Genomic DNA, 18481 nt, shown 5'->3' with positions numbered 1-18481 from the left:
ATTAAATTTTTCATAATTCTATAAAACATGAAGATATCGATTACTCCGAGTCTTCGACTCGAAGTAATCGATTCTTCATGTTTTATAATAATTAATGCACTGTTTTTGTAAATAAAATAAAATAAAATGACCAAATGATAAAATCATCAATTATATTATTATTTTCAAGAATATTTTTAAATAAATTCTGCGATGAGTTTTATTATTTGTGAAAATAATTGAATCCATAAGAATTTTATTATTTATGAACAATATTTAATTTTAGCGAAGACTATTATTACTCTTAAAAAAGTAATTGAATTTCTGCAATAATTTGTAATTTTTCCAAAATTAAATTTTTTTTTCGTGTTTTTAACTAAAATTCTTCTATAAATGAATTATTTTTAATAATTTTTGAAAAAGTTTCTTTGAGAATTTTCAAATTCATTTGTATACAATTTAATTTTACAAAACTTCAATTATTCGTAAAGTCTTCAATTAAATATACTTTAGAAAATAAAAACTTTAAATAATTTCCAAAGAAATTCAATTAAAATTTTTCAAAAGAATTAATTCTACACAATTGTTAGTTAAAAGTAAGAAACTTTCAAATTTTCAAAGATTTTAATTTGAAACCTTTTCAAAATTCAATTACCTATTTCTAAAAATTAACGTTATAATGATTTTAATATTCAATTATTATCTAAAATTTTAACTGATATTTATTTTCAAATCAATTTTAATTAGAAAATTCTACGAGAATTTAATTATTTAAATACGAAAATAAATGATTTCTTGAATAATTGAATATTTCTTAAAATTGAATTCTCATTAAAAATTTTATCAACAAATTTGTATATAATTAAATTCTTTCGACGAATTTCAATAAAATTTCTAAGAATAAAATAAAATAAAATAGTTGAATCCATGTAAAAATGTTATTATTCATGAAAATAATTGAATTATTGCGAAGAAATTTATAAAAACATTTGTAAATAATTGAATTCTTTTAGAAAATTTTATTAAAATAATAGATATTGAAAATCATTGAATTGTAAAAAATTTTTGCAAATAGTTAAAATTTGGCTAATTTTCAAAATTAAACCTTTTCTAAATTCAATTATTTCTAAAAATTTATCCTGAAATGCTCTTAATATTCAATGATTATATAAAATTTTAACTAAAATTCATTTTTAAATCAATTTTTATTAGAAAATTCGACTAGAATTCATTTATTTAAATAAAAAAATAAATAATTTATCAATTGAATATTTCTTAACATTGAATGCTCGTAAAGAATTTTATTAAATAAATTTTAAAATAAGTGAATTCTCTCGACGAATTTAAAGAAAATTCGAAATAATAATTACATTTTTCAAGAAATTTGTTTAAAATTGTATTAAAAATAATTGACATTCTGCGAAAAGTCTTATTATTTGTTAAAATAATTGATTCTCTAAGAAGAATTTTATTATTTTTGAACATCAATAAATTTCTGCAATAATTTGTAATGCAACAAAATAATTTATTGAATAATTGAATGTTTCTTAAAACTCAATTCTAATAAATAATTTTATCAATAAATTTTTAAATAATTGAATTCTTTTGACGAATTTTAATAAAATTTTTAAGAAAAATGTAATTACATTTTTCGAGGAATTCGATTAAAATTGTATTCAAAATAATTGAAATTTTGCAATGAGTTTTTTTATTTATGCAAATAATTGAATTCCTAAAAAGAATTTTAATACTTACGAAAATAATTGAATCCAGTTAAAAATTTTAGGATTTATGGAAATAATGGAATTATTGCGAAGAAATTTATAAAAAAATCTGTAAATAATTGAATTTTTATGAAATTTTTATTATTTATGAAAATAATGAAATATTTGCTTGGAATTTTATCAAAATTTTATTTAAATAATTGAATTCATTTGGAAAATTTTATTAAAATAGTAGATATTAAAAATCATTGCATTGAGGAAAATTTTTTGAAAATAATTGAATTTCGGAGAAGAATTTTATTATTCATAAAGATAATTGAAATTTTGACGAGAATTTTCTTAAATTTTTTAACATAATAATTGAATTGAATTCTCACCATGAATTTGACTATTTATAAAAATAATTGAATTTTACAATAAATTTTTTAAAAAAAATTTCTGAATATAATTGAATTTCAGCGATGAATTTTATTACTTTTAAAAATAATTGAATTTGTGCGAAGAATTTTATTAAATTCGAAAATAATTGAATTCTTACCATGAATTTTACTATTTATAAAAATAATTGAATTCCTCTGAAATTTTTACTATTTTAGGAAAATAATTAATTTGTTTGCGTAGAATTTTATTAAATTTTTTTTAAATAATTGAATTCTTTTGGAAAATTTTATTAAAATAGTGAATAATAAAAATCATTGAATTGTGGAAAATTTTGGAAATTAATTGAAATTTTGCCAAGAATTTTGTTTCAATTTTGTGAAAATAATTAAAACTTTAATAAGAATTTAATTATTTATAAAGACAATTGAAATTTTGCCATGAATTTTATTAAAAAATTTTTGAAAATAATTGAATTTTGGAAAAGAATTTTATTACTTTTGAAAATAAAATTGAATTTCTGCAATCATTTGTAATTTTTCTAAAATTTTTTTAAATTATATCGTAGAATTTATGAACTTTTCGTCTTTTCTCAATCAAATTACGGATTTTTACGGACCTTTTTTTTTTTTTAAAAAAACGGACTTTAACGGACTTCAATCGAATTACAGACTTTTACGGACCTTTTTTAAAAAAACGAACTTTAACGGACTTCAAGCAAATTTACGGACTTTTACGGGATCTAAGGATCTAAGTTCGAGCCCTGAAAATAGTAAAAAGAGTACATAGTTAATAAAAAATAGTAAATAAAAAAGTAGATAAAAATAGTAGTTTATAGTAGACGAATGCGAAATCTTTCGTACAAGAAAAAATGAAAATTTACCTATTCATAACTTCAGTAACAGTATTATCCACATTCTCGAACTTTGGTAAATCCTGATCAATTTTCAAATCCAATAATTTCCCAGCAAGTGGCGTATGAACACTCTCCTTTATTTTAAAAGGACTCTTCCCCTGTCCATTCTTCGTATGATATGGCGTTCTACATCGCGATTGTAATTTCGTTATTCTCGCTAATTTCGGTATACACGAGACGCGTGCAAATTCCGATGAAATTGTTGTTTTTGTACTCTCACAATTTTGCGAGAATATCCTTCGTTTACATAATGGCACTGAATCGGCCTCCATAATATCCTCGGGACTTGCGGCGAGGGCAATTTTTTGAAAGAAATCCGAAACATGGGACTGTCGATTGGCACGTGCCTCGTTAACGATATTCTGTGGCAGTTCATTGCTACTTGGAAAGTTTCTTGAACTTATTCTCAGTGGCGATGGTGGCGGATTTGTTGTTGTTGTTAATGCTGTTGGTAAAGTTAAAGCTGTTGTCGTTGTCGTCTCACTAGTTCGTGACTCGCTCGGGAATAAGGTGAGTGGAATATCAGCGTCAACTCTCGGTGTACTCAGGTAAAAACTTTCAGTTGGCTCCGAGGATTTCTGCAAGTCGTGAAGAAGCGATTGTCGCTTCACTGATCTGAAACTCGTCTTCGTCGACTGTAAAGAGAGAAAAAAGAAATTTTAGCTCGAACTCCAGCCAATTAAATTTGTTTAATGAAATTGAAAATTGATTCGAATTTATTAATTAATCGCAATTTTTTATTATTACAGAAAAAATCCGTCTGTTAAAAAAATCACAAAAATTTTTGAAAAAAAAATTTTTTCCAGAAAAACAAGAGGAAATATTTTTACAGTTGAGGCAAATTTGAATTTGGAATTGCATTAAATTGGTTTTTTTTTTTTAAAGAGAACCCTCTTTGTTTATTTACTTACCTGAAAGTACCCTCTTAGATCGCTGCCATGACTACGACAACGTCGTCTACGTCCAGGTGTGGGTTTAATTCCCGTCGAAGAATTTTGAGCGTTGGGTAGATTGCTTTTCGTTTTGGAGCCGGAGGCTGGAGGAGTATTGGAGAGATCACGAAAAGGTCTGCGGGACGTCTTGTTAATATTAGGTGGTCCATGGGGGGTAGAACTGGCCGTAGACAAAGATCTCGATACCGTCCACTTTAGCATCTCTGCAAAATAAAAAGAAAAATTTATCCCCCATGAATATTTCCATAAAGAAATTTTTATTCCCAAATATAATCGCCCGTATTAATAAAAAGGCCAAAAAAAAAAAATCCCTCACCCCTTTACACTATACTTTCTTAACCATTAAACATATAAGTTCAAAAGCTAAAACGTTCTCAAGGGTTGACACAAAAAATTAATTTTCTTTTTCACCTGATTTTTCTTCCTGATTTCCAGACAATTAATTTTTGTCTTTTTCCCTGAGTTTAAAAAATATTTTGATTCACACTAAAATTATGTTTTAAAAGACAATTAATTTTTTTCAGAAAATTCCAATCAATTCAATTATATTAAAATAAAAAAATATAAAATTAAATAATTGAATTTTTTTTGACGAATTTTAATAACATTTTTAGGAATAATAATTACATTTTTCGAGGAATTTTTTGTTTGTAAATTTGTAAATTTTACAAATAAATAATAATTTTCACAAATTTATTAGTAAAATTTACTAATTCGAAAGCAAATTTTTACTAATAAATTAGAAGAAATTACTATTTATTAGCAAAATTTGTTAATTCACAAGCAAACACGTTTTTTGAACTTTTTTTGAAGTAATATAAGTAATTCAATTCACAATTAAAATCATATTAAAAATAAATTAATTATTATAAAAAATTTTATTAACATTTTTTAAAATAATTAAATACTTTTGAAGAATTTCAATTAAAATTCTAGAAATAATTCAATTCTTCAAAAAAAAAAAAATTAAAAATGCATTTAAAAATAATGAAATTTTTGCGAAGAAATTTATTATTTATAAAAATAATTCAATTCTTCCAAGGAATTTTTTTAATATTTGCGAAAATAATTGAATAATTAATTAAATATTTGTAAAAAAATTTAACTTATTTCAGAAGAAATTGAAATTATTGCAATTTTTCAAAAATCTAAGTTCTTAAAAAATTCTAATTAAATTAATTCAAAATTGAAATTTTATTAAATTTCAAATTTCTGATTCTTCTTCTCGAATGAAAAATAATTGATTATAATCTAGAGAGAAAAATTTCCCTCACTTCCTTGACCTGTGGCAATCCTTGTCTTTTTAAATTAGTTTAAAAGCAAAAACGTATTTTGTCTCCGTTGTTTTAGTGCGTCTATAATTAATTTTCAAAATAACAGCCAGTTGTGTGAAGGAGATAATTTTTTTTTCTCATAGGGATTTACGTTAAAAAAAAAAGAAATGAAATTAGGTCACAGAACCTGAGATTAGATATATATAAATGTGTATAACGATCGTGGCAATTATGTGAATTGTCAACGACATTTCCCAGGAGAAAAGGGGTTGACCCTCTTAAAGGAACGGAGAAGAAAACGCAAAATGACGATAAAAGAGAGTAACAATACGTCGATTCAGGTAGACAATGTTTTTCTACTGGGTGAAGGATAATTACAAAGTTTTGAAAGGAAGAATAAGAAACAGGAAGACTGAAACTTCTTTAGCAACGTCAAAAGGTATACACCTGTCGTGGCATACGGGAAATACAAAAACAGGTGAAACTCCTGAACACCTGAGTTGCTTTCGCAATTTAACACTTAGCCTCTCTCTCTCTTTCTCGTCTCTTGACATTGGATTGGATAAATAGACCTTAAATGCCATCGACCGCAGACGTGATAAAAAAAAATTTTTTTTAATACATAAACATTACTTGTAATGACACATGTCATCACCTTTCAAGAGTAAGGTGTTCCTTTATATTATATATTATTTATTTAATTTTCGCCATTTAACCACTTCATTTTTGGTTTGCTGAAATTTGGTCAAAAATCCCATGTCTTAATTTCATAATCAAATCTTGATCACTTTTTTTGCACGCAAATAAACACGAAGACACGACGCAAGAGACACGAAAGTAAACAAAAGTAAACTTTAGTAGATTTTGAGGTTATGTTTACAAAAATAATTACACCGGAAATTGTTTATAGAAAACTGTCCACCAATCACTATCAAGAACACTCTGGAACAAACTTGATTAGTTGGAACAGAAATAACGTTTTATTCGAAAATGTTATTTAGTAAATAATTATAATAAAAACATATAATAAATAATTTTAATAAACTTTGATAATAAATAATTGTTATTGATAATTTTAATAAATAACTATTATTAATAATGTTAATAAATAATAATTGTTGATAATTTTAATAAATAATTACTAATAAAAATTACTAAAAGAAAAAAAGAAAAACTATTGAAAAAAAACTAACAAAAAAGTAACTAAAAGAGAAAATAAAAATTACTAAAAAAAAAAAAAATTATTGAAAAGAATTACTAACAAAACAATGCAAAATTTGCATTATAGTTTTATATACGAAATTTTAATTAAGAGTAAATTGTTTCGCTAAATTATAAACTACATTTTGTTGCACAATGCTTGTAAACGCCCTTTTAATTAATTATACGACCCTCATTGTATAATCACACTTATAAAATATACTTTTATTAGCCATGCACTTTTTCAATGGGATGAAGAAAAAACCGCTGCGTCATTGACATAAATCTTTTGAATTGCACACAGTAATTACATTAATAAGGTTAATTATCAAATTAATGCGCTAATTGCTAATTATTTCCTTTGAATTTTAATATTTACACACGAGAATATATTAATCAATTTTTCTTATTTATTTACTTATTAGCAATATTATATTTTTATTAGTTATATGTGTCGTGCACTGAAGAAAGGTATCTAAAGAGCAAAAAATTTGAGGTTATGTTTGTAATTTTTTGACTGAAAATACACAAAGGGGATGAAATTTCAATATAAATCACTGAATTATTATTAAATATGAATATCGTTAACTTTATATTTTGTAATAATTAAAGACGACCGAGTGATAAAATTATTATTTTATATAAACTACTGAAGTTTTCTTAGCTTAATTTATAAAAAACTGATTTTAATTATACAAAATTAAGCAGAAACTTTTAATTGAGGTATGAAAGTAACACTAACATAACCTAAAAATTCCCCCTTTCTTCAGTATTCATATTTAATTATATATTATAATTAATTACATAATTATGAATAATGTTACTATTACTTTGAAATTATATACGATTTTAAAAAACCTATCATAGTTAAACTTATATAAACATCAAAAACCGCTGAGCCGAACACGCCGAACACATTTAAAAACGAAAAATCACGAATATACTTTATTTTTAGAAATTTTTGATAAATAAGAATTTCTCCCAGTTTCTTCCAAGGAAGAGTAATTCTTTCAAATTAACAACTATTGTTAATTTTATTAATTTTATAAATGTTATATTTTATTTCCAAGAAATGTAATTAAAAAAAAAAGTTAAGGGAACAAACAATTATAAAGGATAAATAAGTGACCTAAAGACCTTGAAATTACGTGTGCGGGACACCGCAAATAAATTATCAAGTATTACGTATTGAAGGTCAGTTCCACTATATATATATAAAAAGAAAGGTACAACATTGTAAAAAGAAAAATAAAAAATTCCGAGGCCACGATGAAGCTTTTTGGGCTCGCGCGCTACCTTCGTGTACAACCTTCGTAGGTTCTTTGACCAGATGGGCCTTTCCTTGTACGATCACTATAACCATATGGGCAGGTGCCCCGACAAATGCACTAGTGTGTGCGTGCGTATGAAATAAATACGAGGAACATATATATATATATAAAAAAAAGTACGCGTTTTACGGGACAAGAACGCGTGCACGTTCTAGCAACAGCCTGTATGCAAATGAATGCAATACCCACTTCACAATGCAATGTACTCGCCCCCCCCCCAGAGGAACCGTTAAAAGTTATAAAAACCTGCTGCTACTGTGTGTGCTACGCTGTTTCTTGCGACAGCTTTCTCTCTCTCTCTTTCTCTCTCTCTCTTCTCCCTGAATGCAATTTTCAGGTTGCACGACATTTCGCGGACACAATCGCTTCATTTCCACCCCATCGCGACCATTTAGAGTCTCCTCTTTTTAGTGTGTGACCCCCGACAGTGAGTGATTTTTAAATTTCGCGCGCACTCGTTTCGCTTCGTCGCCCGCGCATTTACACCCCCCCCCCCCACTTCAAAGTCATTTTGACGCCTGTCAATTAGGTACGTGTACTTTTTGATTATAGCAAAAAAGCCATAAACTATTGAAAAAAAAGAAATTTTTAAAATAAATAAATAAATCTATTTATTTTCATAAAAATATTCGTTCTTTACTCCCTTGGTGTTAAAAATACGCGGTTATTTTATTGTTATTTGAAAATCGCGGCCTTTTTAGTCCCTAGGGTTGTAATTGGATAGTTTATCCCCTAGGTGTAAAATACGTATGCTTTCTTCACTATGGTGAAAATACGCATGCTTTCTTCACTTTGATGAAAATACGCATGCTTTCTTCACTATGTTGTAAATACGTATGCTTTCTTCACTATGGTGAAAATACGCATGCTTTCTTCACTTTGATGAAAATACGCATGCTTTCTTCACTATGTTGTAAATACGTATGCTTTCTTCACTATGGTGAAAATACGCATGCTTTCTTCACTTTGATGAAAATACGCATGCTTTCTTCACTATGTTGTAAATACGTATGCTTTTTTCACTAGGTTAAAAATATTTATGCTTTCTTCACTAGGTTAGAAATACGTATGCTTTCTTCACTATGTTGTAAATACGTATGCTTTCTTCACTGTGATGAAAATACGTACGCTTTCTTCACTGTGATGAAAATACGTATGCTTTCTTCACTGTGATAAAAATACGCATGCTTTCTTCACTATGATCAAAAATCATTCTTTTCTTCACTACAAGATTACTAAAATACTTTATTTAATTATACTATTAATGAACTTTCGCTCTAAAAGAAGTTAAATTAATTACAATTAAAGAATATATATTAAAATAAGTAATAAATATAAATTATTAAAAATAACAATAATAAATATAGTAGAAGAAGAAAAAATATTTATAATATTTTATATCCATTAATATTTTTTTATATTATAATAGGAAAAGATAAAAATTAAGAGAAAACAATTTTCTTCTTTTATACATATATATTTTTGGAGGAAATGATGAATTTTCCGGTAAATAATTTTTTGACAGTTGAAAATATAAAATTGAGAGGTCAAAATTTCCTTTCGCTGCGTATTTAAAATTAAATTTATATTGTGAGAGTTATAAGGTATAGTTTAAAATTAATTTCCTTTCCAACACCTTCTTAAGTGTTTCTCAAGTAACGTCACGAATCGGTTGATTCTTAAAAGTTGATGATTACACACGCACTTAATTCGTTATGTGACCAAATATATAAGAATAGGGGAGAGCCGAACCCTCAAGGAGAAAATGAACGAGTCCTCACATGAACACGATTAGTCGTTTTTTTTATATATATACGTGTATAGAAAGAGGGGTTAATTAACTATATATATCTAATAACAGGTGGATGTCAAAATATCCATAATATTCCACTTTATAATCACAACAAAAATAAATTATCCACTGTCCCTTTTTTTTATCAAGTTTTCAAATTTTTGTATATTTTACTTATATTTATTTATTTTTTGTTGGTTATTTATTATTTTTTTTATATCTTAATGGTTATAATTTATTATAATTATTATATTAATTGGTATAATTTATTATAATTATTATCTCAATAGGTGTAATTTGTTATAATTATTGTCCCAATAGGTGTAATTTATTATAATTATTATCTTAATAGGTGCGTAATTAATTATTGAAAAATGTTAATTTATTTTCATTTTTATTATATAGTAAGAAAAGCTATCAGTCAGTCATAGGAAAGTATGGGAATCGCATAAGTCTGTCTCACTCCCACTCATTGGATATGACTGACGTGGTAGGTTTTCTTACTGTATAATTTATTATAATTATTTTTGGGGCTTTTTTTAAATGTAAAATTGTAAAAAGTCCTTTAAATTTCATTATAGGGGAAAAAGGAAGGGAGGGGGGTTAAAATCCCCAAAAAGCTAAAATATATAAAGGAGCGTTCACAAATGATGTCACGCACTAAAGCGTGGCATCATTTGTGAACGCTCCTTTATTTATTTTTATTTACAGTTATTATTATTATTATTATTATTTTTATTAATATTAGTTGGTTTTTTATTTACTATTATTATTATTATCATTATTATTATTATTACTTTTCTTGTTTATTTTTATATTTATAAAATTTTTATTTATTTTTTTTTTTATAGACGAGGTTGCAGGTTTTTGCAGAGAGTTGATCTTCCGAGAATGGAATGTCAAGGGCCAAGTTCAATTGCACCTGACACGTGAAAGATAAAATGGAAAAGATGAAAGATTATCTTGGAATGAAGACGTAATGTGTGTGTGTGTGTAATGGTACACCATGGATAAATAGTATATCACCTTTAATGGCTAGTGGAATTCTGCACACAGCGAAAAAAGGGGTTCCCCGTTCGACACAATCTTATCGCGATCGTGCGATTGCAGTAAACGATAGAACACTTGAGCTATTCTCGATCGACCGCATTTTATATTGTATTCACACAAAATGGTACCGCATGTCTGTATGTGATGTTTTTTTTTATTCTTTTCTTTATCAAGTACGCAATTGAAATACGATCCATAGAGAGAGAGAAAAAAGGGGTTCAACGAAAATTATCGCAATATGGTTTTAAAATTTATTGTTAAAAACCACTTTTGACACAATCGATATGGAAGAAATCTTTATTTTCATCGAATAACTATTTTATTCATTTAATCTATTAATATAGTAATATTAATATCAAAATATTAAAATAATAATGCTAATAAATAACAATATTAATACCAAAATATAAAAATAATAATGTTAATATAACAATAATAATATCAAAATAATAATTTTAATATAATAATATTAATTTAATAATATTAAATAATAATTTTACTATTTTATTTTATATATTTATTATTTATTTACTAGTTATTCACTTTTCGGTAATATTTCCTTGATAGATTTTGTAATTAACAGCCTAATTTTGTACTAATTAGCGAAATACTGAAAATTTGAATTTCAAATTTTACCGCCGCGAGAAAGGCGTGGTCACGTGATCAATTTTTTCGGGCCAATCAGAGAGCGTCAATGGCGGACAAGCTCAGTTGGCGTGGGATTGTCGATGCGCACGGATCGGATTGTTGGAGCTCCCGGATATCAACTCTTTTGTTGATGAAAATTGGTAAGAATCATCGAAATATTGCATTATTCTCTCATATAAACATGTACGAATAGAGAAAAAAGATAATTTGACAATGAAAAGTGTGTGGAAATTGATGAAATGTGACGCTCGTGTCAATGATTGACGCGCCGTCATTTCTACACAATCCATCAAATTTTTTTCCCTAATCGTTCTATTTTTTGGCATATTTCTCACTTATTCATATTCCTTTTTCGTTATTTATGGAAAATAGTTATGTAAAGTGTCATATTTTTGCGAAATTTGATTGACTAAATATGACAAAAAAAAAATCCAAGATGGCGCCAGTTTTGAGACTACTTGTCTCGATATCTTGAAGTTGTCTCGTATAATTGTATGGTTGGCAGTACTTTTTTTTTTGCTTTGGCCAACCTGATAGTTGTTCACTTTTAATATTTTTTTTCTCTAAAAATCTATTTAATTAATAATAACTATCAGAATTGAATTGTTTTTTTTATTTTTCATTGTCTGTGATTAATTTTGATGATGAATAAAATATCGCTATACGATTATTCGAACCATCGCTGAAATTAGGAATTTCGTTCGTTTCCGCAAAAGATGTGATCACGTGATCAATAATTTTTTGACCAATCAGAGCGCGTCGATATCGGACAATTTTAGTTATCGATTGATTGTCGAAGTGCGCGCATCGTATTGTTGAAGCTCTCGATTGTCAACTCCTTTGTCGAAGAAAATCGGTAAGAATCATTGAAATATTGGATCATTCAGTTGTATAAACATCGAAGAATGATAATTTGACGAATATTTGACAATCAAAAGTGTGAAAATTGATGAAATGTGGCTCCCGTGTGAATGTTTGACGCGCCGTCTTTTTTACACGATCGATCAAATATTTTTTCCTAATCGTTCTATTTTTTGCCATATTTTTCACGTATTCATATTTTTTTCTCATTATTTATGGAAAATAGTAATTTCAACTGTCATATTTGTGAGAAATTTGATTCTCTAAATATGACAAAAAAAATTCAAGATGGCGCCTTTTTTAAAATGGCAGTTATCATTTGTATGTTTCTAAAGTTGGCAGTACTTATTTTTTTTATTTTGGCTAACCTTTTAGTTGTTGACTTCTCTCTATAGGTTATTTATTTTTCTCATAGTTTTCAACAAAAATAAGTACAGAAAGTTAAAAAATATAATAATTGAATTATTTTTTATTTTTCAGTGTGTGTGATTTGTAAGTGATGAGAAGAGGATCGCTTCTTCGGTTAATCAAACAATCGACGAAATAATAAAAGGGATCGTCGTTTGTTTTCAACGGAAGCACGGAAGGGAAGGATCTCCGAATTGTAAGTAGGGTTGTAAAGTTTCATGAAACTTTGGAAAATGAAATGTTTCATGAAAGTTTCAATGCTTCATGAAACATTTCAAAGTTTCAAGTTTTAAGCGGGAAATTTCAAATTCAATGCAAGAAAGTATAATAATTAACGCATATTATTATCGACAAAAACATGAAGTATTATTATTTACTTTAATATCTTTCTTTAATTTTTATAAATAAAATAAATAATTAAAAAATATATTAATAATTTAATTTTAAGTCACTCGTTAGAGGTAATATTTTAGGTAATTTTTAGTTAATATTAACATAACTACTCTCGTGTTTTCGGATGTAAACAAAAAATTTTCATTAAATTGTTTCGAGCTAACCTAAAATTTCTAGAGATTATCTAACCTGAACTGACAACTGCGCATGTGCAAATAAAGCTTAATTATTGGTTCTTCAATGTTTTATGAAATTAATGAAACTTTCGCTTATGAAACATTGAAACTTTCAAATGAAAGTTTCATTGTTTCAATGAAACGTTTCATCACTCACAACCCTAATTGTAAGTTTCTTTCCTGATGAAATTCATGTTTACAAAAGGTAGATTCATTCGTAATATTTTTATTTCACTTTGGAATTATTGTATTAAAATTAATATTTTAAAACGTAATTTTATTATTTTACAAAATTGAAACATATTTTTTACGTGATTGAATTGAAGTACGAATGGGAAATGGTCTTTTTTTGACAACCACGGAACATAACCTTAAAAAACACATGATCGTGTTTACATACATTTTTCGCAGTTTTTATGCAAAAATAATCGAAATATCAATAAATTTTATTATGGGCGGGTGAAAAATAATTGAAAATGAAATATTCAGGGTGGATTTTTGACACGGTTTTGAATTATCAGTTATTACAATTAACAAAGTTGTATATATTTTTCCTTCGATGGAAATGTAATAATAATAAATAAATTAATTCCAAATAAACAAATTCTAAAAAAATAAATTCTAAATAAATTAATTCTAAATAAACAAATTCTAAAAAAATAAATTCTAAATAAATAATTAATAAATAAATTATTTTAGAAATTAATTGTTCTTAATTAAATTTTTTATTGTCGAATTTTCAATAACAAATTGAACAACAACAAATTTTTTTTATAAATAATTACATTTTATTTAATTAAAATTTTTTTTAATGTCGATTTTAAAAACATTGTTAGGTTAAAACAGTAGAAATGATTTTGACATTCGTTTGTTTATATTTTCCGCTAGAGTGTTTCATCCTTTTCTTATAAAGTCCCATTTGACGTGTGTGATTGATTGAAATATCTCAATTGACTCTTTTAATATTTAAATAAGCAAATATTGAATCAAGAATATAAGTGATGGAGAATTGAGTCTAGCAGCGGATTTAGTCACTGTTTTTTTCTTCATAGAAGTAGTAGTAGTAGTAGTGGTGGTAGTTAAGGGTTTTGTGAGCTCAAGGGGCAGGTGTTTTTCAATACACGAGACTAGAGATGATTCTAAATGAGTTTCATTTACATAAAACATTGAAAGACCAGAAGCAAAATCGTGTCCTTTTAAATTAGAAAATTTAAATGCAAATAAAAATCAGTTTTTTAATTTTTTTAAATAAAATAATTCTTTTTAAATAATTTGCTTCTTTTATTTTTTTTAAAATAAAATAATTTATTCTTTCTTTTAATTTCCTAAAGAAACTATTGAATTAGTGTCATTGGGGAAGGAAAAATAAATTCACAAATTTAAAAAAACTAAATAAATCCCAAACTACAACGGACTATATAAAACAGCCATTTACATCAAGAGGGAAATCATAACGCCTCAGTCGTTTAGATTCATAGTCGATTGACCACTCTTTGTAATTTATTTCGGACACGACATTGAAAATTCGTCCAAGTGGACATCAAAGGGCAAAAAAAAACACAAAATTTCAAGTGATGGCAAGAATAGTAGTCCCCTTACTTTCTTTTTATCTACATAAATATAAAGTAACAGAAAAAAAATGTCTTATTCATGTTTTCACCCATTTTCAATTTTATTTCTTACTAAATTTTTTTTCGTTCATATCTTACACGCGGGCACATTTTTTTTTACTATAGGGTCAGTGAGTAAACTAGGGGCGCAAGAATTGAAAGAAATTTTACGATTGGCAAAAATGATTTTTTATCCAATAGTATGTATGATGTGTTCCCGTTTTTTGGCACTTCTTGTGAATGAAGAAATTTTTTTTTCTCTCCTAAACACAACTGGACTTTACGAACCAGTAATTTCTTCTCACGACGCTTTTAAAAAAAAAGTCCAACTGGTTTTTTTTACGTCATATATATATATAGATCCCCTTTCATAATTCTGTCATAAACTCGTGGCTCGTTCGTTTTTAAAAAGGGTAATTTTCGATGGGACTGGTTTTTTTAGGGACCTTTCAGGTTTAGAAATATCGAACTTCTTGTTAGCGTTTCTTCTTTTTTTTTTGACATTGTTAGTCATATATAGAGAGTGTGGAGCTTCTCGAAAATATGGGCGGTGCTTTTTTTCATCGTCTTCAAGAATTAGGAATTCTGATTGCTTTCCTTTTTTACAATTTTTTTTTGTAATTATTTTCTTGTTAATTCTACTCTTCTTTAATTAGTTTTCTTCGTTTTATCTATAAACTTTCTTTGTTTTTTTTTCCTTTTTTTTATTTCTTCTCTAAATAAAATTAATAACCAAATCATTGCTGTCAACTTTTTTACTGCAAATTAATATTTGACTTATATTTTATTCATAAATTTATCAAAATACTTTTATTTCTTCATACAAATTTTTTTTGTTTATTTTTTATATTCTCCAAATTTTAATAGGCGCAAAATTATTGAAAAATGACTGAAATCTGTTTTTTGTCAGAGAAATGAAGAAAATTGAGACTTTTTTCGATTTATTTTCAAAAATTGTGACTTTTTGGACTTTTTTTCCATTTTCGAAATATACAATTAATAATTTTTTTGAATAATTAAAATTTTGTAAAATTCAACTGAAAATAATTAATTTTTTTCAAGTATTTTGTTAGAATTTTTTAAAATCAACTTTTGAAGAGTTTTATTTAAAATTTTTGAAAATAATTATTGAATTATCAAAAATTTTAATGAAAAATCTTGAAAATTAATGAAAATTGGCTTCTAATTTTTTAAAATAATTCAACATTTTCAGTATTATTAATTATAATATTTCTGAAAATTCAAATATACATACAAAAAATAATAATAGTTTAGAATTATTTTTAACATTTTGGAGAAAAAAATCAACTGCTGAAAATTTTTAATTGAAATTCCTCAAGAAATTAATTTGTTTTTTTAAATTATATACAAAAATTCTCTTACTAAATTTAATTATTTTCGAAAAATGACAATAAAATATTTTTAAAAACTAATTCTTAGATTTGTTTTATCATATTTTTTTAGATTCAATTATTTTCAAACAAAGTAAAAAATAAAAATTGATAAAAATTTACTTTTTTAGATTTTTTATAAAATTTCGGAAAAATTATATTTATAAATAAAATTCTTCAAAAAATCGATTATTATTATTTATAATTATTAAAATTTCAATTATTTTAAAAAGATTTTACCAAATTTGAATTGTTTGAAAATTTTTCGCGTGTATATAATTAAAAAATTATTACAATTTTTGAAAAACAATTTTTGAAGAATTTTAATTGCAAATTTTGAAGTAATTAAAAAAAAAATGAAAAAAAATTGAAAAAAAATTGAAATTTTCAAAATTTTGCTGAAAAATCTTTAAAAGTAAATTTAGAAATGAAAATTAATGAAAATTAGTTTCTAATTTTTTAAAATTCAATATTTTCAGTATTTTCAATAATATATTTCTGAAAATTCAAGTATAAAAACAAAAAATTATAATATTTTAGAATTATTTTTAACATTTTGGAAAAAAAATCAACTGTTGAAAATTTTTAATTTAAATTCCACAAGAAATTAATTAGTTTTTTTAAAATTATACAAAAATTCTTTTAAGAAATTCAATTATTTTCTAAAAATTACATTAAAATATTTTTAAAAACTAATTCTTAGATTTGTTTTATAATAATTTTTTAAGATTCAATTATCTTCGAATAATGTAAATATAAATTTATGAAAATTTACTTTTTGGATTTATTAAAATTTTTGAGAAATTATGCTGTTTATAAGAAAAATTCTTCAAAAATTTGATCATTTTTATTTATATTTTTCAAAAATTCAATTATTTTTAAAAGATTTTTTCAAATTTCAATTGTTTGGAAATTTTTCAAAATTGAGATAGGGGAATGTAGTCAAGGTTGGCCTACTGTCTAGGTAGGCCACTCGCGTTTTTTTGTCAAGTTCACTAGCGCCACCTACGCGCATTTTTGTCGAAGCTTGTCTTAGTGAAACCTAACTTTTTGTTCAATTACATTTTCGGAAAATCGAAAATTGTGTTTTCTGTGACGTCGGTACAAAAAAAACTCAAAAAAAGTTTTGTGCATAATGTGAAAAACCATTAATAAAAGATAAAAAACAAATTGAATCGTCAAGGCAAGTATGCAGAAAATTTGTGGGACTCATGGTTGAAAGGAAAACAAAGTAAAAAATCGAATCCCGAAACGTATTTCTTTATGGTTACAACAATTCGGTAATGTTACTTACTGTCAAGGTCGGCCACTATGTGTTTAAAATGCGCAAAGTTGAGGACGAGCTACTTCATTTGCAAAAACTGCAATTCTGTATAACTCATAATATAATTGATCATCTTATTAATATTTTTATTTAATTTTATTAATATTTTAGTGCAAAATTTTTTTTTATTTATATTTACTTTTTTATATTGTTTATTTTTATTATTTTATTATTTCATTAAGTTACAAGCTGTAAACAATAAAGAATCAATTTTCCGTAACTCCAAACATGTTATTTTTTTTTTTAACGATTAATGCCCTTTGAATTTTAAACATGGCCGACCTTGACTGTAATGGCCAACCTGGACTACAAATTTTTTTTTTTTTAAATCTTTATAACTTTTTCATTTTTAAACCTGTCAATTTACTTTGTACAGAAAAAATGTTCCTATTAAACAGGACTTTCCAACCATATACTTCAATTGTCCAAATTCATTTTTAAAAAAAAGTTATAAACAAAAGTCAAAAAGGTGGCCGACCTAGACTATGTTCCCCTACTATATTATCTTTCAAAAATTATTGAAAAATAACTTAAGAAAAAACTACACTGAAAAAAATTTTATTTGATTCAAATAACCGATTACTTGATGTTTATCAATTAAATATTTAATTGAATCAAATAATATTTATTGGAGTCAATCAAATGGTTCAATTCATATTTGCTTTAAATACTGAAATTATTGTTTCAAATACCATTTAATTGACTCCAATAAATATTATTTGATTCAAGTAAATATTTAATTGATAATAGTTAATTAATCGGTTATATTTGAATCAAATAAATTTTTTTTCAGTTATAGAGAGTTACAATTATTATAAAAAATTGAGTTTTTGTATTTAAATAATTGAATTCTAGAAGGACTTTTAGAAAAGTATTTAAATTAATTAAGAGATGAAGTTTAGTTGAGAATGATAGAATTATTGAATTTAGGAAGGGTTATAATTGTAATTTTTAGAAATTATTAAAATTCATAAACTTTACTCATTTTTCGTGAACTTTTATATTTTCCTGTAAAAAGAATTTTGCCATGAAAAATAATTGTCAGTAAATTGGCAGAGAAATGTAAGGAAAGT

At 25.4% G+C, this 18481-nt stretch overlaps 2 protein-coding genes across 6 annotated transcripts in view; one reads left to right on the top strand and one right to left on the bottom strand.

Annotated features, from left to right (window-relative positions):
- The window catches only part of LOC122508019 (paired mesoderm homeobox protein 2-like), a 150520-nt gene that overhangs the window by 15954 nt on the left and 116085 nt on the right, over positions 1 to 18481 (top strand). The window contains exon 3 of one of the 2 annotated variants that reach the window (XR_006302185.1): positions 10399 to 10977. The gene's annotated coding sequence lies outside the window, so the exon portion shown is untranslated. Of the gene's footprint in view, positions 1 to 10398; positions 10978 to 12586; positions 12711 to 18481 lie in introns of those variants that run through there. The other variant, XM_043621087.1, reaches the window with a different exon arrangement.
- Positions 1 to 18481, bottom strand: part of LOC122508012 — a 65846-nt gene that overhangs the window by 33382 nt on the left and 13983 nt on the right. For all 4 annotated transcript variants that reach the window (XM_043621076.1, XM_043621077.1, XM_043621079.1 and 1 more), the window contains exons 2-3: positions 3909 to 4153; positions 2965 to 3632 (exon numbers count right to left, since the gene is read on the bottom strand). In XM_043621076.1, coding sequence (XP_043477011.1) covers positions 2965 to 3632; positions 3909 to 4151 — 911 coding nt within the window. In that variant the 5' untranslated portion in view covers positions 4152 to 4153. The remainder of the gene's footprint in view (positions 1 to 2964; positions 3633 to 3908; positions 4154 to 18481) is intronic.

Source organism: Leptopilina heterotoma, unplaced genomic scaffold (assembly GCF_015476425.1).
Source record: "Leptopilina heterotoma isolate Lh14 unplaced genomic scaffold, ASM1547642v1 Lhet_52, whole genome shotgun sequence".
NCBI classification, from domain to species: domain Eukaryota; kingdom Metazoa; phylum Arthropoda; class Insecta; order Hymenoptera; family Figitidae; genus Leptopilina; species Leptopilina heterotoma.
The sequence above is the reverse complement of the archived record's forward strand: the minus strand, read 5'-3'. Positions and strand labels throughout refer to the sequence as shown.